This window comes from Anastrepha obliqua, chromosome 1, assembly GCF_027943255.1.
Source record: "Anastrepha obliqua isolate idAnaObli1 chromosome 1, idAnaObli1_1.0, whole genome shotgun sequence".
Taxonomy (NCBI): Eukaryota; Metazoa; Arthropoda; class Insecta; order Diptera; family Tephritidae; genus Anastrepha; species Anastrepha obliqua.
The window spans coordinates 98,864,963-98,892,388 of NC_072892.1; the positions used below are offsets into that span (position 1 = coordinate 98,864,963).

At 35.8% G+C, this 27,426-nt stretch overlaps 2 protein-coding genes across 3 annotated transcripts in view; both read right to left on the reverse strand.

Annotated features, from left to right (window-relative positions):
• Positions 1-10,950, reverse strand: part of LOC129253166 (dorsal-ventral patterning protein tolloid) — a 45,013-nt gene extending 34,063 nt beyond the window's left edge. Inside the window, exon 1 of the mRNA XM_054891435.1 lies at positions 10,928-10,950. The gene's annotated coding sequence lies outside the window, so the exon portion shown is untranslated. The remainder of the gene's footprint in view (positions 1-10,927) is intronic.
• A 5,362-nt stretch (positions 10,951-16,312) lies between these two features.
• Positions 16,313-27,426, reverse strand: part of LOC129253167 (uncharacterized) — a 159,157-nt gene continuing 148,043 nt past the window's right edge. For both annotated transcript variants that reach the window (XM_054891437.1, XM_054891436.1), the window contains exons 9-14: positions 23,416-23,680; positions 22,950-23,155; positions 22,143-22,786; positions 17,294-17,474; positions 16,923-17,176; positions 16,313-16,829 (exon numbers count right to left, since the gene is read on the reverse strand). In XM_054891437.1, the coding sequence (XP_054747412.1) occupies positions 16,560-16,829; positions 16,923-17,176; positions 17,294-17,474; positions 22,143-22,786; positions 22,950-23,155; positions 23,416-23,680 (1,820 nt within the window). In that variant the 3' untranslated portion in view covers positions 16,313-16,559. The remainder of the gene's footprint in view (positions 16,830-16,922; positions 17,177-17,293; positions 17,475-22,142; positions 22,787-22,949; positions 23,156-23,415; positions 23,681-27,426) is intronic.

Sequence of the window (27,426 nt, forward strand, 5' to 3'; positions counted from 1 at the left end):
CAAATTCATATATATATATATATACAATATGTATATTTATATATATCCCCTATGCACAAAATGATGAGAAGCGTCGACTATGTCATATCTCAATCCGTCCGTCTGCTCACGGAAGATAAATATATTTCTGCCAATAGGAGTAAATATCAGCCCATCTGCTATTATTATGTTGCGTTATGGAGTGAATGTTTTACTAAAAACATACACCCTTTCTTAATAACATACTCGTCACTATCCTCGCTTTCCTATTCTCTACCTAAAACTTGAATTGCTTTATGGTTCTGAATTATTTAACTTAAGAGAACCTACAAAAAAAAAAAACATAACCCTTTCTAGATCCACTTGGCAGCAACTTCGCTTTCGCCTCTAAAATTTTAGACGAATTTCCTGGGTGTTCTGGATCATTTAACATAACAAAATATAAAAAAAAAAAAAAAATAAATAATTGGCGCGTACACTTCTGTTAGGTGTTTGGCCGAGCTCCTCCTCCTATTTGTGGTGTGCGTCTTGATGTTGTTCCACAAATGGAGGGACCTACAGTTTCAAGCCGACTCCGAACGGCAGATATTTTTATGAGGAGCTTTTTCATGGCAGAAATACACTCGGAGGTTTGCCATTGCCTGCCGAGGGGCGACCGCTATTAGAAAAATGTTTTTATTAATTTTGCTTTCACCGAGATTCGAACCAACGACCTCTCTGTGAATTCCGAATGGTAATCACGCACCAACCCATTCGGCTACGGCGGCAAAATATAACATAACTAAAATAACAAAACGAACATAACATAGCAAAACATAACAAAACATAACATAACATAACCCTTCCTAAATGCACTCGTCAGCATCCCCGCTTTCCTTCTCCCAACATAAAATTTGTAACAGATTATCTTAAAGTAGTGGATCATTTAATATAACATAGCAAAAATAACTTAAAATAACATAACAAAACACAAGCCTTTCTAAGCACACTTGTCAGCAACCTCGCTTTCGTACTCTCTGCCTAAAGCTTTAGACGAATTGCTTTAGGGTGCTAGATCGTTTAACATAACACAATATATATTAACATAACTGTCATAAGGAAAATAACGTACATAACAGTGACAACATAAATATTTAACGGCAGTCCTTATCGTAGTTTTGAAGGAGACGGCTGGTAACGCAATTTCCAATCCTAGCGCTGAAAAGATCCATTGTTTCACAAGTTTTGTGTTGTAATGCGACCTTCTGTTCAGAAAACAAAGGTCATTCCAAAGACGGTTTCATATCAATTTGTATAAAATAAAATAGTGTTGAATGAGCAACTGTTGTCTGCATGTCACCTTTTCCGGTTGTAGAAGAAACCATTTTTAGAAGTTTTCCAAATGTTTTACAAACTCAAGGTTTTGTATCTTTTTGGTGACCAGCAGTTGGTCGTCGGAGCCCATTCATTATACAGTTCAATGACTTTTATACTTATGTGAACAATTTACCATACACACACAGTAAAAAAGATTGACATTATTAATTTAGGTTGAAGCTCTGACAGATTCAAAATAAGAGAGATGACACTACTGGCGCGTATCGAGGTTATGTTTAGTTAATAGCATATCTTGGAAGAACCACAACAAGTCTCAGCCAGATCTGTGATTAAAAAAAAAATCCCTTTCCATCACGACAATGCACCAGCTCACGCCTCAGCAGTTGTGGTAGCAGAATTAATGGAAATAGGGCACCAACTCATTTCACATCCCGCTATTCTCCAGACTTAGCTCCCTCGGATACTACTTGTTCCACAATTTGAGGAAGATTTTATTCAAACGAGGAGGTGAATGCAGAAACGTATGGCTATTTTTCAGATTTGGACGAATCCTATTATTCGGAAGGGAGCAAGAAACTAGAACAGCATTGGACGAATTGTACAGGGTGGGCCAAATAAGACCTACTAATGACTAAAGACTGCTGTCTAGCAGTATGCGCAGTTGCTCCATCTTGTTGAAACCACAAATTAGGATATTGCTCCGCTATTGGCCGCAAAAAGTTTTCAATCAATGTTCTGTAAGAAGCTCCTGAAATCGATTCCGGCGTTTTAGCAGTATTTATTTTTGCACTGACTTTTCCAACGACCCTCGTACAGTATTATATAATCGTAACATATTAAGAATTTTCATTATGTTTTTCAGACACATATAGCTCCTATCAGGTTGGTTAAAGCAAAGCTTGAACTTTGTATCAATATATAAGTACACTGAAAGAATGCATTGAAATAGTCTGGCTTTACATTGAAAATAATCGATCAGTTTGGCATATCGAAAATATTTTGGCTGGAGTGCACCTGAAGGTGGCACGATATACTAGATAACCTCATTTAAATAAAAATATTGAAGCCGTTGAAGATGATGTTACTGAAAGTCCAAATGTGCTGCCAACCGTAACAGTTAAACATCAATCGAATTACTAGAAACAAACAAGCCGCGTCAACTGGCCGATTTTTGAAAGAAAGTTTTGCTTGCTGAGAGTGATCTTGATTGGGGGTTCTTGGTATACAAATGTGATTCCACCGTGCTTCCTATTGAGCTAGTTTTTTAAAAGTAAATTTGAAGGCCGCAGAAGAGCGTAAAGTCAACATTCGAGCCGAAATGACAGTGTTATCGCTGGTAAATCTTAAGGAACCCGTTGTCTTACGAATAACCAATTCTTATAGAGATGGAGTTGACAAAATTCACATAATTCACGCTGGGGATATGAAAAAGTTCTGATTTAAAAATCGAAAATATTTGTGATGGATTATATGCGGATATTAATGAAGTTCGGGAATACTTCCATATTGCAAGTGCGTTTTGCAGACACTTGGGGACTAGAAATCCATGTAATCAAACGTTATTTTCTTGCCTGGTATATAGGCGGATAAAAGTTTGCGGAGTATTTAATGGCGGAAATTTAAAAATATCAATTTAAAGGACGATTCAACGATGCAATAAAAATTTGTAGCATTGGAATGCCTTCGGAGAGGTACATCTTCGAAGTCCATCTACATCATGAAATTTCACGTATATAGACAAAAACAAGCGAAAGACGAATAGCAGGCGAGGCACTAAATCACTATTTCGTGCGCCTATTCTTGTAGGCCTATCAAAGCACACGAAGGAGATACTTTTAACTACTGGAACGATAATAAATTTAATTGGCACTGGATAAAATATTGAGAACAGAGAGAATTAACGAATTAATATAGGAAGAGAGGGCCTATGAAATGTACGTTAATGTACTTATATTACAGAGGTTACTGCTAAGTCTGCTTTATTCTCAGAGCACATTTTCTGTCAATGTATGGCTCTCGCTCTTGCGTAGACTTAGTGGTGTGATCTCGTCAGAAAATATATGAAGGAATAAACCCTATAAAGAGCTGAAATTGTCTTCACACAGAGGTCGAAGGACCAATCACAATAGACCGCACAAGAGCAGGTATTATTCTTTCCCATTTATTTAAATGAGTACAGGGAACTCGTCTCACAATGTCATATTTAAGCAAACGTGCTTATCACAGTAATATAATTTATATGCGTACACTCGTACATGTGTATGTGCATGTGAAATACACTACAGCCACGTTGAAGGCATACATAAGTCGGTGTAAAACCCAGCTCACCTGGGAGTACAAAAGCAAAACAGCACTGCTGTCCTTACCAAATGAATCGGCTGAAACATTTAGGGCTGCAACAATAAAGTTAAGATTAAACTACAAAAAAAAAAAAAAACACGTAACAACGTCGGATTGAAGTAAGTCAGACAGACGGGAAGACAGATGAGGCAACACCCGACAATCGAATCAGCGGACAACACACAATCGGACAGATATATACGTACACATATATGCACATATGTACATGTGTAGGTGTGGAGGCTGTTGGAGGTATTTATTTTGATTGTACTCTTAATGGCGCAAATACCACATCGAACGGCAAATCAGACATCGCACTGCTTAAAAATCTTTGCCACAACTCAACAGCTTCGTAGCGGGAAAGCAAAGCTCAACAAACAATAAATTTCAGAGCACCATTGTATTGCGTTTTGCGCTATTTTTTCCTGGCATGTCAGTTGGTCAGTCAGTCGGTATTTGAGAGAATCCCTTTGCGCAAATGCACCATTCATCGGCCGCCAGCCGCAAGCTTATAGCGATCCGTTCGGTGGCGCTGACTGTCTGGCCCCAGCAAGACGATATCTCCAATTTATTTCAATACGATTAGGAGGTGGATCACTTTCATTTATATTATACACGCGCATTCGAAAGAACTGATTTACATACCCTGCAGGACATTTGGTTGGTTTCGAGACAGAGCTTTTATACTAAATAGCAATTAGCACATATAAACCCTTTTTCATATAAAAGTTTCAAATGTAAAAGTGATGTAAAAAGTTCTGAATGTGTTCTGAGAGTTGTCTTTAGTTGCCTTTGGTGAGAGAAGTACCTAATTTCGATAATTTTCTTTTCATTGGGGCTGAATTACTTACAAATGAAGTAATTTCCTCTCAGAATTTAGTGTGAAAAATTACGTAGTTCGAAGGATAATTAGGAAGTGAATTACGAATGAGAAAGCAAATTACGAATGGAAGAGCGAACTACGTGCCGTAGTTTTTCAGTATGAAAATTCTTTTGCTACTCATCGAACTAAAGCCCAAGGATGCCTCAATTTCGCGATATGTGACTTAGCGATATTCTTCAATAATTTCATGCACAGAAAAGATCTTTTGGCCGACGTTTCCGGTATTGGTCGGTGAGTGAACAGCGACCACAAGAAAATTCATTGTACAAGATTTTTTACAATATTAAAAGATGGTGCTTACACGCCGCATAATGATTTTAATACATCGATGCATTCGTGTCTAGTTAAACCACGTCGAAATTTGTGGAAAATAATCGCTCAAAAGTGTTCGTGGTATAATTCCATTTTTTTCCGAGACGAATTTTTAACACTAATATGGCCCACTCATCAAAATGCTCTGAGTGCGTTTATGATAAAATATTCTAAAACTTGCAATGTAAACGTCAGACGGCACCTGAGAACACTAGAAGTGATCAAGGTCAGAAATATTTTATTTGTCTTTTATTTTTATTCTTGGATTTTTTATATTAAATGGGATGCTAAAAAATTGCTGCACTGAGTTATGCTCATATTTGTTTATATCCCCAGTCAGTATTTGGATGATTAAATTTCTGATTATCGACACAATATGCGCACTCCTGATGACCAATCAATGACAATAAGTTTTTGATGAAACTATCATATTTGATTGGCGGCCGTCGTAGCCGAATGGGCTGGTGCATGACTACCATTCAGAATTCAAAGAAACGTAGGATCCAATATCGGTGAAATACAAATTGGCTAAAAGTTTTTTCCAATAGGGGTCGCCCCTCGGCCGGCAATGCCAACCTCCGACTGCATTTCTGCCATGAAAAAGCTCCTCATAAAAAAATATCTGCCGTTTGGAGTCGGCTTAAAACTGTAAGTCCTTCCATTTGTGAAACAACATCAAGACGCACGCCACAAATAGAAGGAGGAGCTCCTCCAAACACCCAAAAAGGGTGTAAGCGCTAATTATTATATATATACGTATATGTATATATTTGATTGTTCGGTCGGACGATTTGATTTTCGAAAGCAGATAACCACGTCAATAAATTGGTTGACGGGTAAACATTTGGAAAAACTTACGCTTGGGAAGTAAAGTTTACATTAAACGAGATTAACTTCCTTGTAATCTTTTTCTGTGTTTTGATATGCCATGGGGTTTTATTTATTTCCAATTCCTGCATTTAAGTTATTTAAGCAGTTAAGGACCCCAGATAATGATGAACTTATGACTTAAAAAGCAAACTTTAACTTAGTTCACACGGGATGCCTACGGATACTAGTAAGTATAGATACTTTAGACACGATATTTTATAGATACTTTAGACTCCATAATATCTTTCGATACTACTACCAAGTAAAGTATCGTGGATTGCCTAGTATCGTTTCATCCCTGGCATGAATTCAAATTGGATTAATTTATATTAAAAACTCACGTTTTTCTTACAGGGCATTTATGTTCCGATGTTTGGACATACAAAAGTTGAATAGCATTTATCTGCTTGCTCCCGCTTCGTACAACTCAACACGTGGGATTTGTTTTTGTAGTAACAAACAAATGCGAGCAAACAGTTGCCGTCCGCCAGTGTGATTCTTCTGTTGTGTCATTAGTAGCGTTTGAAGCATTGATTTTATGTTTAAGCGGAATGACATTTGAAGTTTCACTCTACCTGCGTGATTTGAACGCCCTTCAACCTTATCTCCATATTCTCCGCCAACCGAATGTAAAACCTATTATGCAGGGATGTTGTACATATCTTTCTGACTATTCATTTATTTATGTACATATGGGTGTTATGTATCCACATATGCCAACAGCGTACTATGACTCAAATGGTCATGCTCTGCGGCCAAAAATCAGCCAGTGCAGATAGAGGCTTCAAATTTTGTACTCACATCACTAAAAAGTTCTCGTGAAAATTTGGTGTTATCGGACCAAAGGACAATTTTTGATTTAAGACAAGTTTCAAAATAATTAACATCTTGCTTTACCCAAGATTTCAACTATCCTAATTCCATATGAAATTTTTCGCTGAATCTGATATGACCACCCACTTACTGAAAATAGCTATATGTATATTCACATTTTTTTACTAATACGTTCACAATTCTCTCACTGCTTTCGTTACGGTTAATGATTTTTCGAGGGCAGTAAATTTGGCCAAATAATTTCATGGTCGATTCGGCGACGTTTTGTCGTAATTCGCGAAAGAAAGAAAAACCTAATCACAAAACGGCGGTTATTTACAAGGGAATTGTCTTTATAACTGCCTGGACAACCAGGTGCCACAAACCATTGTTTTCTTGTTTCACAGGTAATTTTTAATTGTCTTCAGAGTATTGTCTTGCATAAATTCAAGATTAAAGCCTAACGTTTAGTTTTCGGGATATCGCTATATGTATGTGTGTTTTGGTTGTGGTCAATAAAATAAAAAAAAATTGTTTCAATTTAACGTTTTATATTTCTGTCAAATACTGCATTACATTATTTGCATTTTGACAAACTGTAATGTAATTTCATTGGTTTTCAGAGCACCTGCCTGAAAGTATGTAAAATATCCCTACTTATGGTTGGAAATAAAAAGTGGGTAAACCGCATGGTGCAGAGAATTTAGTAGCGATTGAAGGAATTAGCTGACTTGCTGACGTAACAGGGGATGTGACAGCAAGTTGTTCACGACAAAACTGAGATTGGACTGGTGATAATCAAAGCAAGCAATACTTACGTTGCCTTTTTGCAGTCTAAACTGTAACCATGGGTAATAAGAAGCGAAACTCTCTTGTTTTGTGTGAGAACGCGTCCTGGAGCTCATTTCAATTCTTGGCAGCATCCTCAATCCCCGGGCTGATGAGCAGCTGATAGTCGAAATCGCGGGCTGCCAGAAATAAGGCACCAAAAATAATTCACGGAAACAATGCGTTTTCACGTTAATGGCAAAATGTCGCGAATTGAAATAAATTCATTTGATACGCAATAATTCAAATTGAAGTTTGTTTTTAGAACTTTCCACAGCCTTTTATATCCTTTTCGTCTTATACTTATACTCGTCTTGTGTACATATGTATGTATATGTGTTCTAGTGTTTCTTATGATATGTAAGTAGATGGGTAAATATTTTCTACTTTGCTTTAATCCCATAGATAAATGAATTGAATTTGAGTTGTGATCTCTTTTGTTTGAGATATTTTATGTTACATTAAAAATTGCAATATCTTATGCACTTCTTTATAATTATGTTTTTCGTGTTCATTACTTCTGGGTTTAAAATTTGAATAATTCCATTTGTTTGAATTTTTTAGTTATTTATGTATCTTATGTATATATGCTTAGTTTTATTGTATATATGTGTGTATGGCTGATATAGGGAACACTCAAAAATTAAGATTCAAATGAAATTATCCATATTTGAAACACAAAAATTATGAGGACGAAAACCATAATTATAAAGAATTACCTAAAATAATGCGATTTTTGAATAAAACATATGAAACGGACAGAACAAATTTAAAAAAAAACAAATATAATATCAAATTAAATAAAAATAATTTAAGCAAAACAAATAAATTTAAATAAAGATTACGATTAACGAGCATAGCCAACAAAAGTATGTTCACAAAATAAATATGTAAATAAAGAGATCACAACTCAAATTCGGTTCAATTATATACGTTTTAAAGGCAATGTATAGAATATTTACGGAAACTATTTATTTGCACAAAACAACACCCACTCTTCAATAGAATTCTGTGAGTATATAAATTATATATAATACAGAGTGGGCCATATAGCGTTTGCTTTTTGAACCACCTATTTTTTTGAGAATGGTAACACAAATGACATGTCAAATGTGTTCATAATTAATTTAATTTTTTAATTTACTTAAATTTGACATTTACGAAATGGGACGCTATACGCTTGAACAAAATTGGGGAATATTGAAAACCTATTTCAAAAGTGGTGAGTCTTCTTCTTCTTCCACGGATACAGTAGGCGACCGTTACCGTGACATGCTCAACGAGTTTTTGTTTCCAAAAATTGAAGAGGATGACATGGACGACATTTGGTTTCAACAGGACGGTGCAACTTGTCACACTGCCAAAGTTACATTCGAACTTTTGGCTACCGTTTTTGAAAACCGAAATCAGCCGAAATTTCGATTTCAATTGGCCGCCTCGGAGCTGTGATTTAAGCCCGTTGGACTATTTTTTGTGATGAGCCGTTAAGGACAAATGCTATGCGAACCATCCAGAGACGATTGATGCTTTAAAACACGAAATCGAAGTTGCCATTCATGAAATTGGAGCCCAAACAATCGAAAATGTGCTTACAAATTGGGTTGATCGAATGGCCTACTGTAAAGCCAGTCGTGGCAGTTATTTGAACGATATTATTTTTTATTCATAAATGAAAAAAGAGGTTTGAAAAAATATTGATTAGTTTTTTTTATAGCCTATTCAAAAAGCAAATTTGACATGGCCCACCCTACCTATATTATATTATATGTGTAATAATTACCCCCTTACTTGAATATAATTTCCTGCAAGGTGTGGAAATCGAAACATTAACGAAACATTAATTCTGAAAGCCCACCATTTCCTCTATCGGCTGTTCATCAGCCAATGGATTGGTAGTGCAGAATTCACAAAAAATAAGAGTTTCGTGACTTGTCATCTATTGACGTAGCAACTGCTTAAATATTGCTAGATTTTTGCTGCTTCCACATACAAATTTTTCGTTTAGCGAACAGCGCAATTTTCTCGTGAACAGAGAATTGGTGTGTGAAACAGCAGCTTATATTTCCCACATTTTTTTCCGTAATTATTAAATTTTTAAAGTTATTCGAAAAAATGCCATTCAAAATTAAAAATATTAAGGTGTATAGTATGTTAAGAAGGTAATTTTTGGTTCACACTTGCAAGATTATTACTAAAGGGTGTTTTTTTTAGAGGTTAGGTTTTCATGTTGGCACTACTGTTTTCGTAGATGGTCTTTTTGACAGCTGTCACTTGATTTATGCTCAGTTTGGTTTGCCATTTCATAATGAATAGACTTGCACCTGAACAACGTTTGCAAATCGTGCAAATTTATTACGAAGATAATGGTTCGGTTCGCGCGACGCATCACAAGAAAATTTTGTTCAGCGATGAAGCTCACTTTTGGTTGAATGGGTATGTCAATAAGCAAAATTGTCGCATTTGGAGTGAACATAATCCACAAGCCATTGCTGAGACGCCGTTACATCCTCAAAAAGTCACTGTTTGGTGTGCTCTATGGGCAGAGGGAATCATTGGTCCATATTTCTTTAAAAATGAAGCCGGCCATAATGTTACAGTCAATGGAGAGCGCTATAGAGCCATGATTAATGACTTTTTCGTGCCTGAATTGGACGATGTTGATGTGGACGACCTTTGGTTCCAACAAGACGGCGCTACATGCCATACAGCCAACGCAACAATCGATTTATTGAAGGAAACTTTTGGTGAGCACATTATCTCGCGCCGTGGACCTGTGGCGTGGCCTCCAAGATCGTGCGATATAACACCGCTGGACTATTTCTTGTGGGGCTATGTGAAGTCGCTTGTCTACGCAGATAAGCTCGAGACGATTGACGTCTTGGAAGAGAATATTCGGCGCGTTATTGCTGACATACGGCCCCAATTGCTGCAAAAAGTGGTCGAAAATTGGGCCTCTCGGCTGGAATTTATTCGAGCCAGCCGCGGCGGCCACTTGCCCGAAATCATTTTTAAAACATAATGGCAAACCCTTATCTTTATAATAAAGCTAAATTCTTGGCCTTAAAATTAAATTACATACGTTTTATTTCATCTTGAAAACCTAACCTCTAAAAAAACACCCTTTATATTAAGAAATTGTGTTACAAAGGATAATAATGCAAAAGAGGTAATGACGAAACACAACAATAGTGAATAAGGCAACTTCTTCCATTTGTAGCTCTTTTTGGGTTTTGTGTGAGCATTTATTTTATTTTGTATTTTATTCCTTATTTGTTTAATCATTAAATTTATTAATGATCCAATAAAACCGGAAGTTTTATTTTTATTGCCTATTGAAAATATCTTAGTTTTTGTCATTGATGAGCTCAGAAAATGATTGATAAGTAGGCGATTAGAAAACATCACCACCACAGAAATACACCAAACACAACTTCATATCGGATAGAGTAGGATAAGAAGAGTTGTTCTCCACGAAACAAAAATAACATTTGCAAAATTACACATCTATGACTTGCACATTACTACTGCGAAGTTCTAAACGCAGGTCCCTCATGTCTTTTTTGCGTTTTTAAAAGTTTAAAACACCTAAACAATTATTTTCCATTATAAACAAAAATTTTCACTGTAATATTTCACCTTGCACACAATTTTTACTTTCACAGATTTTTAAAACAAAGAAATGGCAAAGATAGCAAAGACAAATCCGTTACCTTCAGCTGGTGCCCATATAAACTAGAGTTACCATGAAGCCAATATATTACTGATTTCGAAAAGAGAGGCATATTCATTATTCAGATAAAAAAAATATTACCAAAAATTGTAAATTAAAAAAAACAGACGAATTTTGACCGCAAAACATGGTGATTTGAGCAATAGTGCAGCGTAGCGATTAAAGCTAGAATGTGCATATCGGTTTCCCAACAGGACGTTAAACCATTTGTTTAAAATGATTTGTTTACATTATACAGTTTTATTGACTTAAACCTCATTGAATAGATGGGTCAGTGAGGGCATGTTTGTGAACGAGCTTTTTTTAGACAAGTCCATGTTTGGTATTTGCTTGCCTCCAATGCTTAATGTCATTTTAGTAATATTAATCATGTAATTAGAAGAATCACAGCACACCTCAATAGACAAGGCTTAATTGGAGATTACACAATATGGGTGCTTGTGCATCAAAACATTATATTACATCATGCAATATGCATGTATATGTGTACGCATTGCCCTTTAGCGGCTGGTTGTGGGTTTGATCTTGCATACGAAATATTAAAAATTATAAATGTAAGAGTAAGAGAGTAAATGTAAGTAGTAAGAGTTTTTTCTACCGCTGCAGCCGCAGACAATGAAAATTCTCCGATTATATGGCTGTCCTAACAAAGTTGTTAAAAAAATGTATTTGATGCTGCACAGAGAATTAAGAGAGCATTTTCAGAATCGCTTATTAGTTTTATTTTTGTTCTGATTTTAATGAAACTTCACCTAAGTGTCCTCAAGTATGAGAGAAATGACATTTTTTTCCAAATATTTATGACAGTTTAGACGTCTAGCTTTGATAAAATTGTGTTTCTGATTCTACGAAAAATATATGGACCTGTACAACTTGAAGACGGTACTTACCGCATGACATTGAAGGTGACATTGGAGCTATGGGCATATTTGATATGAAACGAAAAGCTGATGACCGAGTGACAGGGCGGCGAATTATAACGGAAGCAATGGTTCACCCTGAACTGTGATGCTATGATGATGTTGCTGATGCTGCTGTAGATGCGAGTATATATCCTGAAGCATGAATCGGTATCAAAAGTCTTTCTTACGGCGCGCATAGATGTTGTTTTAAAATAAAATATCTAAAAACCAACATTCAGGTTTCACTATTTTTATTCAAAATATGGCTCTTAACAATTATGTGTGAATAAGAACATCATTTAAATACCCACCATTAACACGTCCGGCAAAAGTCGCAAACCAGTCTAGTCTTGAGTGCCTAATTGTTGAGAACGTCGGGATATCGGATATGTTCAGACAGAACCAATTTCATGAAATGTTTTCATCAACCTTTGAATTGTCGACTCCTTCGGACGATTATTTTCACCAAAAAAGCACGAATTTTGTGATATGTTATTTTTACAGATCAACCATTTTCATAATAAGTTTCAATAATTGTAAAAGTACATTCATTTGCTTGACAAATGTTAAAGATGGCATAACAAACGGGATAGGAATTATTCAATACTGACTTCATCACTACGTCACTTTTGAAATAGCATTTATTTAGTTTTTACCGTTAGTAATATTAAAGTGGTTGTCATATTCATGGTTACGGTTTATACTTTTGGAGTTTTTATCCTTGATCCAGGCTGATAAGATTAGTTTGACTTTTAAGGCCAATAGCAAGACTATCTACGCTTTTCCGAAGGTTCCTGGTGCGCTGTATCCGAATTTGATCTCCAAATTGTCTTAGAAAGATTTTTGGCTATGTTTGAGGTTTTGTAATATATAATTATAATGCGATATTTTTTTCAATTTGTAACGCTTTCTCAAAGTTTGGGCATCGGAATCAAAATTGTGAAAGTAAAGTTGGCTGTGAGGGGACTAAGTTGAAGGCAGCGCAATTGTGTCCGCTTATTTTCAAACATGTTCTTATTCTCTTTCAGTCATTGTTCATGCACTATTCGGTGGCTGAATTGACTCTTTCATATATTAACAACTCAATCTGCATTTTTTCCGATCACTGTTGTAAGCAAACTCTTGTTATTTCACTTATTACGTCAGCAGATTAGTTGATCACTTCAAATTCTCTGACAGCCTCGGTTCCATGTTAGTTACTACTTTGCATTTTGTACGTCGTGACTCTTCGGTTTAGTTCGTTCTACTCGTTGTGGCTGAGAAAAGTAGCTTACTTTTACAGCTACTGTTAATGTAACATTTTCTGCTGATAAAAACCTACATCTGCTAATTAGCACCTACCTCAAAAATCTCAAACGCGAAAAAAACTTACTTTTTCTATTTTCGATTGACGTTATAGTCCCTTAAGCGACTTTGGCCGGTTTTAAACTTACTTTATCTGTATAAAATACTCTATATTAAATCCCATTTCGTTTTCGAGCGGCGTGATAGTTTCTCAAGAAATTCCACGCTCATGTGGTTCCTGAGGGATGTGTGATGGTGTTGAATCGTAAGGTCCCATCAACATCTAACTAGTAACTAACATTCAAGAGTCACTCAAGTTACTTGTCGACACCCATATTTGAATCCGGTATCGAGCAATAACAGCTAGGCAAGAGTACAAAATCGTTCTCCCATCCGTAGCTGCTTGCTAGAGAAGCTCTGCCTTGCTTGGGCGATTGACTCTTTCAAGCTCTTCAAGTCACCAGGTTTCGATGCCATTATGCTTGCTCAACTGCAGAAATCTGCAGAGGAGGCTTGTCGTAGGTTGGTTCCTATTTATGCGTGCTGATTGATTGTTTACTGATTGGTCTGCATGTAAGGTGTGAAATTCCTCGGGAGCATTTGATACACGCCCAACGTGTTTACTGCAAAAACAGATCAATACAATCTGCTTTGCACATGGTTGTTAAAGATATAGAGGTTTCCATTTTTCAGAAAGGAGTTCACAATGGATGCCCTCCTCGACATTGAACAGGCTTTTAATAATGTTCTCCCTACCGGAGACAGTCACAAAGTATTTGGATAAACTAATTTGGGCGGTACCTTTCTCCGTTCCGCAAGGCGGTGCATTGTCACCCCTACTCTGGGCTGTCATAGTTAACGACTGACTGGAGAAGAACGGGAGAAGGGACTTCAGGGTGATTACTTGCAGGAATAACGTGCCATTTATTGCAAGGGCAATAGGAAGTGCTCCTGGTACTAACTGACCAGGTGAATAATTGATAGAAAACTAACCTGACTCAATATTGAAGAGAGGATTAAGAAGGCAACAGTTGCCTCATATAGTTATAGGGTCGCCCATTAACAAAATATGGGGTGTAGAGTAACATTCAGGGCTTTTAGCACAATTACAAAGCCAATTTTGTTGTACGCAGTCCTCGTCTCGTGGAACTAGCTGGAGAGAGACCAAACCTCTGCCCCTTGGAGTCAGTGGAGTACTTCGGATAACTTGTACAGGCACTCGCGCTTCCTTAAAAGCGTTGAGTACCTTCCCGTAGTAACTGATCAATAAACATATACACTGTGTCCGAGCGGGCATTCTTTAATCATATTCCATCGATGACTTAGTTAACTTGTTCTCGGCTCGAAGTGTGACGAAAGAGTTGGCGGAATTGCATTCTGATAAAAGCTCCGCATTAAGTTAAAATTAAGGCCAATGGGCTACTCCACTGTGCACAGCAGTGTAGTAGTCTAAGTTGCAGCTGAATATAAGGTGCAAGATCTCTATGATCAAGGTGCTGAACCCAGCGCTGAGTCTAGCGTTAGCTCAGAGGTCGAAAATGGTAGTTGGAGAGGAATGAGGATCAGCCTTCTTTTTTCCTATTCTGAGCGTATTTAACATATTTCAAGTCGAGGTGCTAAGGACTATACCAGGGTCTTTGGTCATATGGAAATGGTGACGGAAGAGTCCCTTGTGAGTCAACGGTGGCAGTCCAAGACCCAGAAGAGGGTTACTGGTAAATTAGGGCTGTAAAGAGGACAAGTTCTGTCACCAGAATAGAGGTAAATACGCTGCTGTCCTGTTTTCTTCAAACTTTTTGCGCCAACAAAACATCAATTAAGCCACGGATAAGATTACTTTGATGGCCTATTTGTGGGACACAAGGAATTGGTGACCGCAAGAAGAAGAATATGACTTTCACCTCAGCTGTACGGTCTTGGGAGGGTTAAGTTTTAGGCATCTTGACACTCCCTTTTTTGCTACATCTGGTTTAGGTATTACACACCTGATGGATTTCATCATTCGGTATTCTCCATAGCCCTTAAATAGAACCCCTCCCCTTTCCTTCCTTTTCAGCATTTCTCCCTTTCATCCACACAATGGTATCACAAGAGATACAATTTGGATTTCCCAAGTGTTCCTTAGCATGGGCAATCATATATCCTAACCTAATGCCCTCTTTAAAATACTTTATATTAAAACCCATTTAATTTTCTAGTGTCTAATTATTTATTTTGGATGTATAATTTTACAATAAAATGTTTTTAAATCGACTTGATTCAATTTTATTGCTTAACACAAGAAGGTTTCCAGGTTTTTCGATATGAGTGTATTATAAATGTATTCTTGTGTATAAATATGTGCGCATGTATGAAGGGATTTCATATACGCTTAAAATAGATTTTCGATATTTTGTGATTTTTCAAAAATATCTACAAAGAACAAGGAAAAGGTTTAAATGTTTTATGATCGATTATAGTTTATTCATAAATGCAATTCCCTCATTATTATTATTATTTAAATAAATGTTTTTTGCAACTACGCCTAAGTTTTCGGTATGTCAATTTAATATGTATATTTTTTTAAGTTGTCGACAATTTGTAGATACATTTAACATTTCTAAAATATATTTCTTTCATAAATACACATGTTTGGTTTTTGTTTTTTCTAATTTTACTTAAAAATTAGTTAGTGTATTTAAACAAAATTAAAATGCGAGAAGTTGCAATGTATATAACCACATCTATTTCCAATTTTATAATTTCAAACGCTGTAATATACTTTGTTTTTTTCAACATTGATTTTTCTCTCATTGTCATTACTATAAATGATGATGATTATATATTTTTTTCGAAATATCCGTTGAAGGTTACATTCCAATCGGATTTTTCTTCTTTTATTAGATATTAAAAAATTGAGTTTTTCTATTAAATATTTTTTTTTATTAATTCTACATTTTGCATGATATTTTTAAGTAAATTGCACACCGAAATATTTCTTTTCGTCTTATTGAATCTAAGAAAGTTTATTTGATTTTTTTGTTGTTAAGTTTTTATTCGTACTCTATTTTGACTTGATGATGTATGTTTACGTTTGATATGCTTTAAAAGATGAAAAGTCTAAATTCTATATGATACGAGTATTTTTCGCTATTGTCATTATTTTCATTCATTCACGCTTCCAAATCTTTATCTTCTTACGTTTCACTTTTTTCATGACCATCTTTTTCTTTTTATTCTTCTTTGCACTCCTTATCCGCGCCGGCCAATTTCAAGGAGTTACATAAAATATGGGTGGATGCCACCCACGATAGGCCGCGTTTTAGAAACCGTTGTAATAGCGACCCCTTGGCCGTACAATCAATTGATTCTCACTGAAATCACTATACTCATCCGAGTCCTCGTAGATGCTCTTCAAAGAACCCGGGAATGGTGTGGCGCGTTCTGCGCTATACGAATTGAAATCCTCATCGCTATTCTCGAATGGATCGACGGCAACGTAGGAGGCAGAGAAACCTTTCATGGTGACTGTGTCATCAGTTTTAAATCGCACCAATAGAGAATCGGTTAGAGAAATGATATCTTGTGGAAGCTGCAAAGCAAAATCATTGTTGTTATTATATAATTTTACTTTAAAAACAAAATATGAAATTTTATCTGATACGTATTTCGCTAACTAACTCACCGTATTGCCGCAATATTGTCCATACATTGGTCCACTAGTATCCTCCATGCCGGAATACACTTGCACATAGTCGTAAGTGCAATTTTCGCTGGCCTCAATATCGAAAGTTAGGAAGAGTAGCTGCACATTGCTGCTGGCGGGCGCTTGAATCGTCCATTCACAGTCCATATTCTCATTGTAGTTGCGGTTGCCGAAGAGGGCATGCGAGTAGAATTGCTGTATTTGATTTGTGGCACGCAAATAACCGCCGCATGCTACATAGAGTCAGGGAGAAAACCACCAACCGGAATGCAAACATTTTAATTCATTTTTATGGTCAATCATAAAAGCTCGATAGAGATGTGCAGCTGAATGCATAAATTCCAACTTACATGTTGAATGAATAGCCGTGAATCCAGTCATCTGTTTATTTTTGTCCGTTTTGAATACCATATATAGCTGATTGGTTGTAGATGAGATGGGATACGGTATTTTGTCGCCGCAAAAATGACCCAAAATAGAACTGCTTTCTGATTCGCCATCGTACACGGCCACATTGTCGTAGGCGCATTCCTGTGGAAATTTAGATGCATTGTATTTTGAGTCTAATCGGAAGTTTACTTAAAGTGAACTAGACTTTAATTTTTTATTTTATTGTGGGTTGATGTGTTATAAATGGCTAAGCCTTACAGATACAACCAGATTTATAAAAAAAAACTCTAAAAAAAAATACAAATAGGCAACAACCCGCTTAGAAGCGACCGGTAATAGAGAAAGCTTCTTCGATCTTCTTTGTGTTTCATTTGAATCAAAACTAAGACCTTCTACCGGTATGCCGCCCACGTATGCACTACACTCGGCTACCGCGGCTGCCAATACCTAAAAATACTGGAAATGATTGAAAGGTTTTGCATATTATAATTTTTTGCTATTACAATTATCTGCTGAGAAAAATTTTGGCCTTAATTAGTGCATGTTTCACAAAAATTTATTAAAAAAAAAAATACATAGTTACTTTTGTAAAGGGGTTTTCAAAAGGCGCGCCTAGATGTTGTGTTAAAATAAGACATGTGAAAATTTATATTCTTCCAAGCTCCACTAGTTTTATTCAAAACATTGCTCTTAACAATAATATTAGTTTGGAGAGAAATAAATCCATTAGTTTTATTTTTTATTTTGCGCAAATGGCTAAAACTTGTTTATGGTCGATCCTTATCCCATAGGTAATGCTACGACTGCTAACATGCCGGTCAATTTCGATTATTTATGTGATTTTATCGACATTTTCGGCGGCAGGCCTGCCTGTGCGAGGTGCATTTTTGAAGTTAAAATGCCTGAACGGATTCGACGAAAACAAAATTCCACGTAATTAGCTTTTACAGTATCGGTACCATAAACACCATTGACAATTTTAGCGATGTGGCATGCTTTTTCGCCTTTATCAAAGAAAAACTGTAATATGTACGAATTTCCTCTTTGTTGACTTCCACTTTTTACACCCTGTAACTCACAACTGAATGGAGCAAACAAAAAAACAGGAAAATAATTTTTTTAAGTGTGAAATGTCATCTTGACAAGGAGCATAAACTTTAACACTAACCGTACCGCGCCCGGTCAAATTACCGTTTACAAAATTGAGTTTAAAAATATGAACTGACTATATTTCCGTGATTAATTTAACTTTATATAAATTCATATATGTATTATCAAATTTAGCAATTTGCCTTTTTTTGAGTTTGATTTATGTATTAGAAAAAATTAAAAATTTGTTTTGAAAAAACAATTATTTCATAACCGGTCAAATGACCGGTTGCGGTAAGAATAGGTATACGTGATACCCCGGTACGGTTAGTGTTAAATTGTTTGATACGAAATATCGATCACCATATCCATCTACCGCGAAAATAATGGATTTCTTTTTTCCCACACTAATATCTAAGGGGTTACATGGGTTTCGTCGGGTAAAAAAAGGCCAATTTTCAATATTTTTTTTTCTATGTAAAAAATTATTTATTTAATTCAAACTTTTTTCTGACTTATAGATACATATTTAAAGAATAATTTCTGAAATTTTCAAAAAAAAAAAAAATTTAAACTCTTCCATTGTGACGTCATTTCCGGTGACCCCTCGAAAAAAGGTGCGTCCGCGTTGTCAGCATAACTCCTGACAGGCTCATCAAAAATGAAAAAAGAAAAATAAGTGCTTTACTTTATTCACGAGGTAATGACGTCGAGTTTTTTTTTTTTTAATTTTGTCATATTTTAAAACAACAAAGTTTTCAAGTTTTTTTTATGAAAAATCGGTGTTTTGACTTCAAAGCGCTTTAAAAAATTAAAAAAAAAAAAACAAAAAAAAAAAAAAAATTCGACGTTGTTACCTGCGAAACTTTATTAGCTGATGAAATCAATTTGGTTTTTTGATTTTAGTTGATCCAGTAATGAGTTCTGAGGGACACCGCAATAAAACTTTTTTATGAGACGTCCGCGAAGATTCGCTGCCACCAACTCATTTCTTCATAAAAATCAATGAAAATTTCACACAATATTCTTTAAATATGACTTTATAATGAAGTAATTTTAAAATTTTGAATAAATCAACTGTGTCGACAAAAAAAATTTCAAAAAATATGCTTGTTTTACACCGAATTAACCATACTACCCCCTTAAGACCATAAACTCGTGCTTGAACGAAGGAAAGAAAAAAAGTAAGAATTTTAATTTTGGCAGACATTTTTGCAAAAAAATGAAAATTTCGGTCAAATTTGCTTGACATTTTTTTTTTTTAAATAGTTGTAATTGAAAAAAAAAAAAAAACAAAATCCTTCATTCAAACACGAGTAAATTGTGTTTCGAACACCTGTGTAAAATTTCATCAAGATCGGTTGAGTAGTTTTCGAGAACATTTGACAACCGACTTTGAAAACACAGTTCCGAGAAAAACGCGTTTGAAGCGCACACATTCCAAAGGCTATATCTCCGAATTTATTATTCGGATCGACTTGAAAATTTAGGATAATATTCCTGAGATGCTGTAGAAATTAATAAGCAAAAAAAAAATAAATCGATTTTTTGAACCAACGAAACATCCACTACATCCACAATAAACAGTTGAATCATGAATGCCTAATTGTTGAGAACGTCGAGTTATCGATGTTGAAGGTTGTACAGCAACACTTTGCGCTACAGCAGCTGCATCAACAGAACGTCCAGCTTTTGATCTTCAAGTCCAGTATCTATCTTTGACAGAACCAAATTCTTGAAATTTTTAATCAATCTTTGAACTGTCGACTTATTCGGTCGATTATTTCCACAAGAAATGAACGAATTTTGCGACATGTTGTTTTTAAAGATCGACCATTTTTATAAAAAATGTTTAATAATTTTGAAAGTTTCAATGACACAAAATAGGTACCGCTAGGAGTTATTCACTACTGACAACTAGCCGTCACTTTTGGGATATCTTTTATGTATGTAAGTTATTTTTCAACTTAGTTGCTATGTCTTTCGATCTAAGTATTCAAATTGATCTTCCATTATTTGTATGTCTGCCCCGAAAGAAATTTTTTATGCCTTCAGCCAATTTCTATACCTCCTCGTGCATTGAAAACTTTTTTCCCTCTATTTATCATCGTTGTGCTTCAGTTATATGAAAAAAAATGAGCAACACCGTCAAAGAAAAAATCATAATATGAACGACTGACTTTTTAACCTACTTCCAACTTGCACTTTGCTACACTAAATTTAATAAGCTATAAACTGCAAGTTAAATTTTTTTCTAGAAATTCTAATTAAAAAACTTAGAATTCGGATGAAAAGTTTGGGCAATTTTTCTAATTTTTGTGTAAAGTGTTTTTATATAAATTTTGTTAGACAATATGTTATACTTTTTTTATTCCTTTTTATTTTTTACTTTAATGAAAATTCAAGAAAAAAAGAACAATACTTAAATATGGTCAAAATATTGATGCGCAATCATATGTCACGTTGTGTTTGTAAAAAATGTATATAACGACTTATATACGGTGCTGTACACAAGTTTATTTTTGAACCATGTATTTTGTTTTTGACATATAAATAAAGCGAAAATATTGTAAACTTACATATATCTAAATTGCTAAGAATTTTTGGCAGAACGAGGTAGTCACTGCATCAACTCTGCTGAAAATTGTCTGTAGCAGGCATATGTGAAACTGAGGTTTCTCTATCGAAGAATGAGCAATTGCTCACGCATCAGCCTGATGAAAATTTTGAAAAGATGGTTGAAAACCTTATAAATACAAATGCAAAGCATGCAAGCCTCTGCGGAGTTTGACGTCATCAGTTCAGAGTTAGAAATCAAGGAGGGGCCAATGTTAATACTTACCACTAACTACCAAAAGTTGATTAGGCACACGGTAAAAAACGAAAATGAGAGAGTATCTTTGTATCACTCGTTTCACACGTATTCACGCAGCAAAGTAACATGAGCGAAAATTTCCGTGTTTTCGTAAGCAAACCGCTGTCATGATCCCGGTGGCGTCAGACAATCAACTGATTCTTTTAATTTCGCCAAGATTCGCCAAGTGGCCAAGATCAGACCATTAACCGACGCTCAATGAATTTGAAAGAATTAGGTGCTAGGCTGACGGCTCCGGGGTCATAACAGCGATTTGTTTAAGAAAAAACTGAGATTGTGCTGGGTATATACGAAAAAATCAACGCAGGTCTCTACTCAGGTTACTCGATAGATAACTTCTAAGCAAAGACTGATTTGACGAGTGTGTGAATACGTGACGTGGCAGCTGAAGTTACTCTCACAATTTTGTTTTTCATCATAGCTGAAGGTCAAACCTAGTCAAATTCACGATTCTGTCAAATTCACGCATAGCATTTTTTTCTGCTTTTGTGTAATTTGTTTTTCTTCTTGCATTATTTTGGCGACAGACAAAAATTAGTCCTCTCTAATGGGTTTGTTGTTGGGAAATTAGAGTTTTTCTCTAACTTCTTTCCATCTATTTATCTTAAAACTATATCGTCTTTTAAAATAAAATAATTTTAGTTCTAGTATAAAAATTATAAATTTTCCGATTGTTCGAAGCTTTAAAGAATTGTAATTCATGAACTGATTATTTCGAGAATATGATTGAAGCTACTCAAACTAAAATTATATATTATATCGATGCCTCTAACTGAAGTATCAAAAAAAAAAAAAAAAATTAAATAATAAACATTGTTGAACCAATTAGTTCTTAATTCACTCACCTGATGCGACTCCACATTAAAATCATTAAATATCAACTTGATGCGGTGGCCTGGCGTGGTTGAAAAGTGCCATACACAATCAGCATTCGGCGGATAGAGGTCCGGGAAGTTTGGACTGTAGATGGTGCCAAAAGGTGCCGATATTTCATGTTTACATTCCCCCTCCTTGCAATCATGTCCATTCTCATGTAGCGAATAGCCATTGTGGCAGAAACACATGTACGAGCCGATAGTGTTGCGGCATTCATGCTGGCAACCACCATTATTGGTCGAACACTCATCGATATCCGTAAAGAATACCGCTGCGAAACCAGTGCCTTGTATAGTCTTATCAGAATGAAATTCAACGCGTAGCGCATTGCCCTCCGAGGTGGCGGTGGGTGGTATGGTGGTACCGCAGTATGTACCAATGCGCTTCAAACGATTCTCACTCAATTTGGAGTATATAGTAACCGAATCATAACCGCAATCCGTTTGTTGTTGTGTGTTGCCCTCCAGATCGAAGTGAGTGAAGTTGAGTGATATCTTGTGTTTTGGTGGTGCAATAATTTCCCAAATGCATTCCTTCAACACCGGATAAGCATCTGGGAATGATGGGGAACTTATGGTACCGTTGGGGTATTCGATGACGCCACCGCAAGCATCTAAGTTGAATAAGATAGTAAAGAGTTGTAATGGTATATAACGCCGTATTAAGCAAAGTGGTGGTAGTTATAGGTGGTGTAACGACCGAAATGTGTGTATGTGGAAGAGGTTTCCCACATACATATATACGTCAAGTCTACACACACATACATATGCATATACCTTCACAATGCTTTTTATCGCTATGCAATTCGTAGCCGATATGACAGCTACACTCGTATCCACCCAGCGTATTGATGCAGTCATGCTCACAGCCATGATTTTGTGTCTCGCACTCGTCTACCTCCTTCATGAAAATGGCTGAGAAGCCGGCTTTCTGTACGGATGAGTCCGACAAGAATTTCACGTACATAGCATTGCCACTTGACCTACAGAGTACAGAAAGCAACAACGTAAAAAGAAATCAAGAAAACGAGTAAAGCGTAGTGCCGAAAAGTTTCACTTTCAATTTTGCTTTCGGGCGCATCGGCACACTTGCCATCAGCACGTACCAGCAGCACTCAGGCGACCAACTAAAGGATCGCTCAACTAATCGAACAGCAGACAAAACTTTGTTTTTTGTCTACCAACTACTACATCAGTTGTTTGTAAGCTACTTATATGAGTATATTTAGATGGGTGTACTCACTTCATGTTTGGTGGAGGTTTGTAGCCGCAAAAGACGCCAATCAATTGCGCATCCTCTGTAGCACCGTCTCGCACCTCGACATAATCGTATACACAACTATCGTGATTCTCCACTTCGAACGATTGAAATTTGAGCGCCACTTGGTAGCCTCTCGGCACGGTGATTTTCCACACGCACTCCTTGCTTGGCAGGTAATCCAACGGATAGTTGGGCGACTCTAAACGACCCTCAGAATCGTCGACAGACATCTCACCGCCACAGATGACTGCAAGTGCAAGAAAGGAAAACATGTCTTTAGTCAAGTATGAAAGCATGTATTTATACATGGATGTGAATATATCGTGATGACTCGTGACAAAGTGGAATTGTTGCACGGTGGACTCGCAATGAAGTGAGCTTGAAAAGGAGGGCTGAGCGGAAGGGCAAGTAATCAGGATGAAGTAGTAATATAAATGTGAACTGGATTTATGGAAATAGCAGAAGGAGAATTTTAAAAAGCGGCACATGAAGGCATAGTCTTTGAAAATCTAAGTAAGAAAATGATAATCTGGAATTGAATAAGAAATTATGTAGTAACTATGCCGTTATATATACAGTAGGTTCTGTTTTTATGCGGTAGATACGTTCCGCAAGAAACAGCATAAAAAAAAACAGCATAAAAAAAGCGACTAGTTCTATAGTAAAACTATAGATACGTTTCAAATGCTAAAACCACATAAATCTGAAATAATGTAATAAAATCGCATAAAAAAGAGCACTAGTCTCATATTATAACTATAGATACGTTCCATAGAGCGCATGAATCTGAAATAATTAAATAAAATAAATAAAATTGTATTTTTGAAAATTATATTGTATCTTTATTTAAGAAACGTCAGAATCGAAAAATAAATTTAAGTCAGAAATGGAATCAGACAATACCCACATGTTGCGCGTTCGTTTAGGATTTGGCGTAAAATCACTTTCGTCACTTTAGGAAATGTACACGTCTGATCTAGATGGTTATGCAGGCGGTTCCATACTTGTAGGGTTAGCAATTCTGATGTAATCTGTGATGAGTTTTTGCTTAGCTGGTTTAGAATCTTGTTTATATGTACAATTCCCGATAGGTCGACATGCATTTTGTAATTTAAAAAAAAACCGCACTATTTCAAAACCGCATAAAAAAAAGCCGCATAAAAACAGAACCTACTGTATACCTATATATATATATACGTACATATATTTATATGTATATGCAGGGAATGTTGATATTATAATAAAGAGCTGCGTTATTTCTTCGAATTAATTTTTTATAAAAATGTGTAATACTTTGAATTTATAATTCTTGTCACTGGTAAAAAAAAACTACTGAAATCTCATCTAGTAGACAGAATTCTCACATACCACATACAAATATAGTGCAGTCCGCTTACTATGTGCTCACTTGGAGACTTTAACCAAAATTTTATATTGAACGTTGTATAATACTACTTAATAAATAAATAATAAGATGGAAATCTGATATTCAGTTTGAAGTAGCAGTTCGATCATAAACCACACGATAAAACGACAATGCATGAACGTTGAACCTGAACTTTCTTCTTCTACTTTATTTGCCAATTCGATTTTGAACGTAGGCGATTATCCAATTTTATTTTGTATTTGTTTTTCCTATACTTCCAATTCCTTACCTTTTTACCTATGCCACGTTTTCTGTACATAATATTTTTCCTTGCAGGATTAGCTGAAATACATGAAATTATTGTTTCTCATAATGTGACACAATAAGCAGATTTTTTTCTTCATATCATCACGATCCCGACTAGAAATTTTGGTAAGGCGGTGATTAGGCGCAAATAAGGCAGACCGCATTCCAAATTTGCGCCTCATAAGGCAGCCAAACTAGGTCCAAGACCCGAAAGGTATCGCCACACATCTGCCTCAATAGGCGCAGGTTCGAAAAACCGAACTTCGGTAATACTCCGGATGCCCTTCTACAAATCAGTTAGGGATTCCAATTTATGCCTAAGTGAGACACTGCCACAGATTTTCGCGACCACAACCAAATTTGGTATTGTTCTGGCATGCCAATCTTTGCCTTGCCTAACGTGGGCCTGGTAAGGTATTAGTGAGACGTGCCTCAGTAAGGCCTGCCTAATTCGGGCCTAACTGATTCTTCGGCATGCCTCACTGTAATTCTAGTCGGGATCATATTGAATTCTAAACGCAGTACCTTAACATTTGTTACTCTATACGTATAGGGTATTTTTAGAAGTTTTCTAGGGAATTTTTAGAAGTTTTCTATATATCCTCATCTCAAATACTTATATTTCATTTATTTCAGATGTTTGAAAAGTTCATATCTCCATAGCATACAGTAATACAGAAAACACGCAACATTTAACAAATCGGATTTTTAGTTTCACACTGAAGTCATGATTATTCAGAACTTTTTTGTACTTACGGAATGCTGCCCTAGAAGTTTAAATACGAGCATTTATTTTTTTCGAAGGATCCCAATTTTTTTTATTTAAATTTTCTTTCTACGGAGATGTCATTAATTGCTAATTTTTTATACCCATTATTTTTGAATAAAAGTGTGGCTCATTCTATAACAAAAACCAAATTAATCCAATTTTCAAGTTTTGCGTCCCAATTCGACGGATTTTAATTAGAATTTTTAGAAAAGTTTTGGGATGCAGTTTTATTTTTTATTAAATTTCACATGCATTTATTGTATGGCGAAAATGGGCAACACATCGTCAGGGGGGAAAATATAGAAAATTAGCTTTAAATTTACAAAATTAGCAAAAATTCAATAAGCTATAAAACTACGCACCAATTTTCTTTTCAGAAACTCTAATTAAAACATTGGAAAAAGATTGTGGATTTTTTTTAAATTTTTGTCTAAAACTTGAAACTTGGTTTTATATGAATTTCCTTAGACAAGATTTTATATTTTTATAAAAAAAATAATGAACATTCAAACAAAAGATAAGAAAAATAATTAAATCCAGTCAAAATATTGATGGTAATCCACAAAAACCGTGATCATTTTTTATTTTTATTTTATTTTTTTGACTGAAAACGATGTGGTTTTTTTGGTCTGGATTCATTCGGAGCCTTGATTTAGCCTTGGAAATCATGTCTTTGGCGATATCAGCGAGGTCCCTTTTTGGCACGACATTCAGGTTTTTTGGGACCAGCTTTGTCGCAACACGGCGAAGACTCAAATCATTAACTACAATGCCCTGAAAGGACGAGTTTTCTGCCGGCTCTCTAATGGTTACTTTGCGGTTATTGATCAGCTTTTCTTTCACTTTATTGATATTTTCTGTTGATCAGTTTTCAATGTCGATGCCCTGCCACTACATTCGTCATCCTCGATGAACTCGATCTCTTCTGAAGCGTTCATGCCACTCGTAAGCGGCCGATTTCTCTCTCTCATTACCGAAACAGTTTTCCAACATTTCTAAAAATCTTGCACCATTGCACTTTTTAATGCAAAATTTAATACAAACTAGTTGTTGAAATATGAAAACTACTTTTAAAGCTGCAAAAAATGGAAAACATGTGCAGAGGTAGATTCACTCAAGGCGGCGTAACTTTTGGAAATGTGAAGCAATGCCGATAAAATTTTGGTAGAAATATTAATCACAGATGGGGCAACCTAATAAAACAAACAGAACTCAACTTAATTGGCTTAGAGCGTCACGTGGTTGTTCCAGGTGGTTCCAGGAACTTTTTGATCAAAGTCAGGCTCCGAGAGAATACAAACAAAAGGAAGGGGAATTACTTGTTTGTGAAGAGGAAGAGTAGGCGAAAGCAATAGAAATTGCCAAACACAAAAAGTTATACACACACACACACTTTCTTGCCATGGAATCATCCGAATAAAATCGCGGAAAAGCTGCATTTGAGGCTTTATATTAATTTGTGCTTCCATAATTCCACAAACATGTAAATTTTTCCTACTTTTGATTGTTTGGGAAGGGAGCTGACGTCAGGCTTGTCAAAATCACTAAAAAT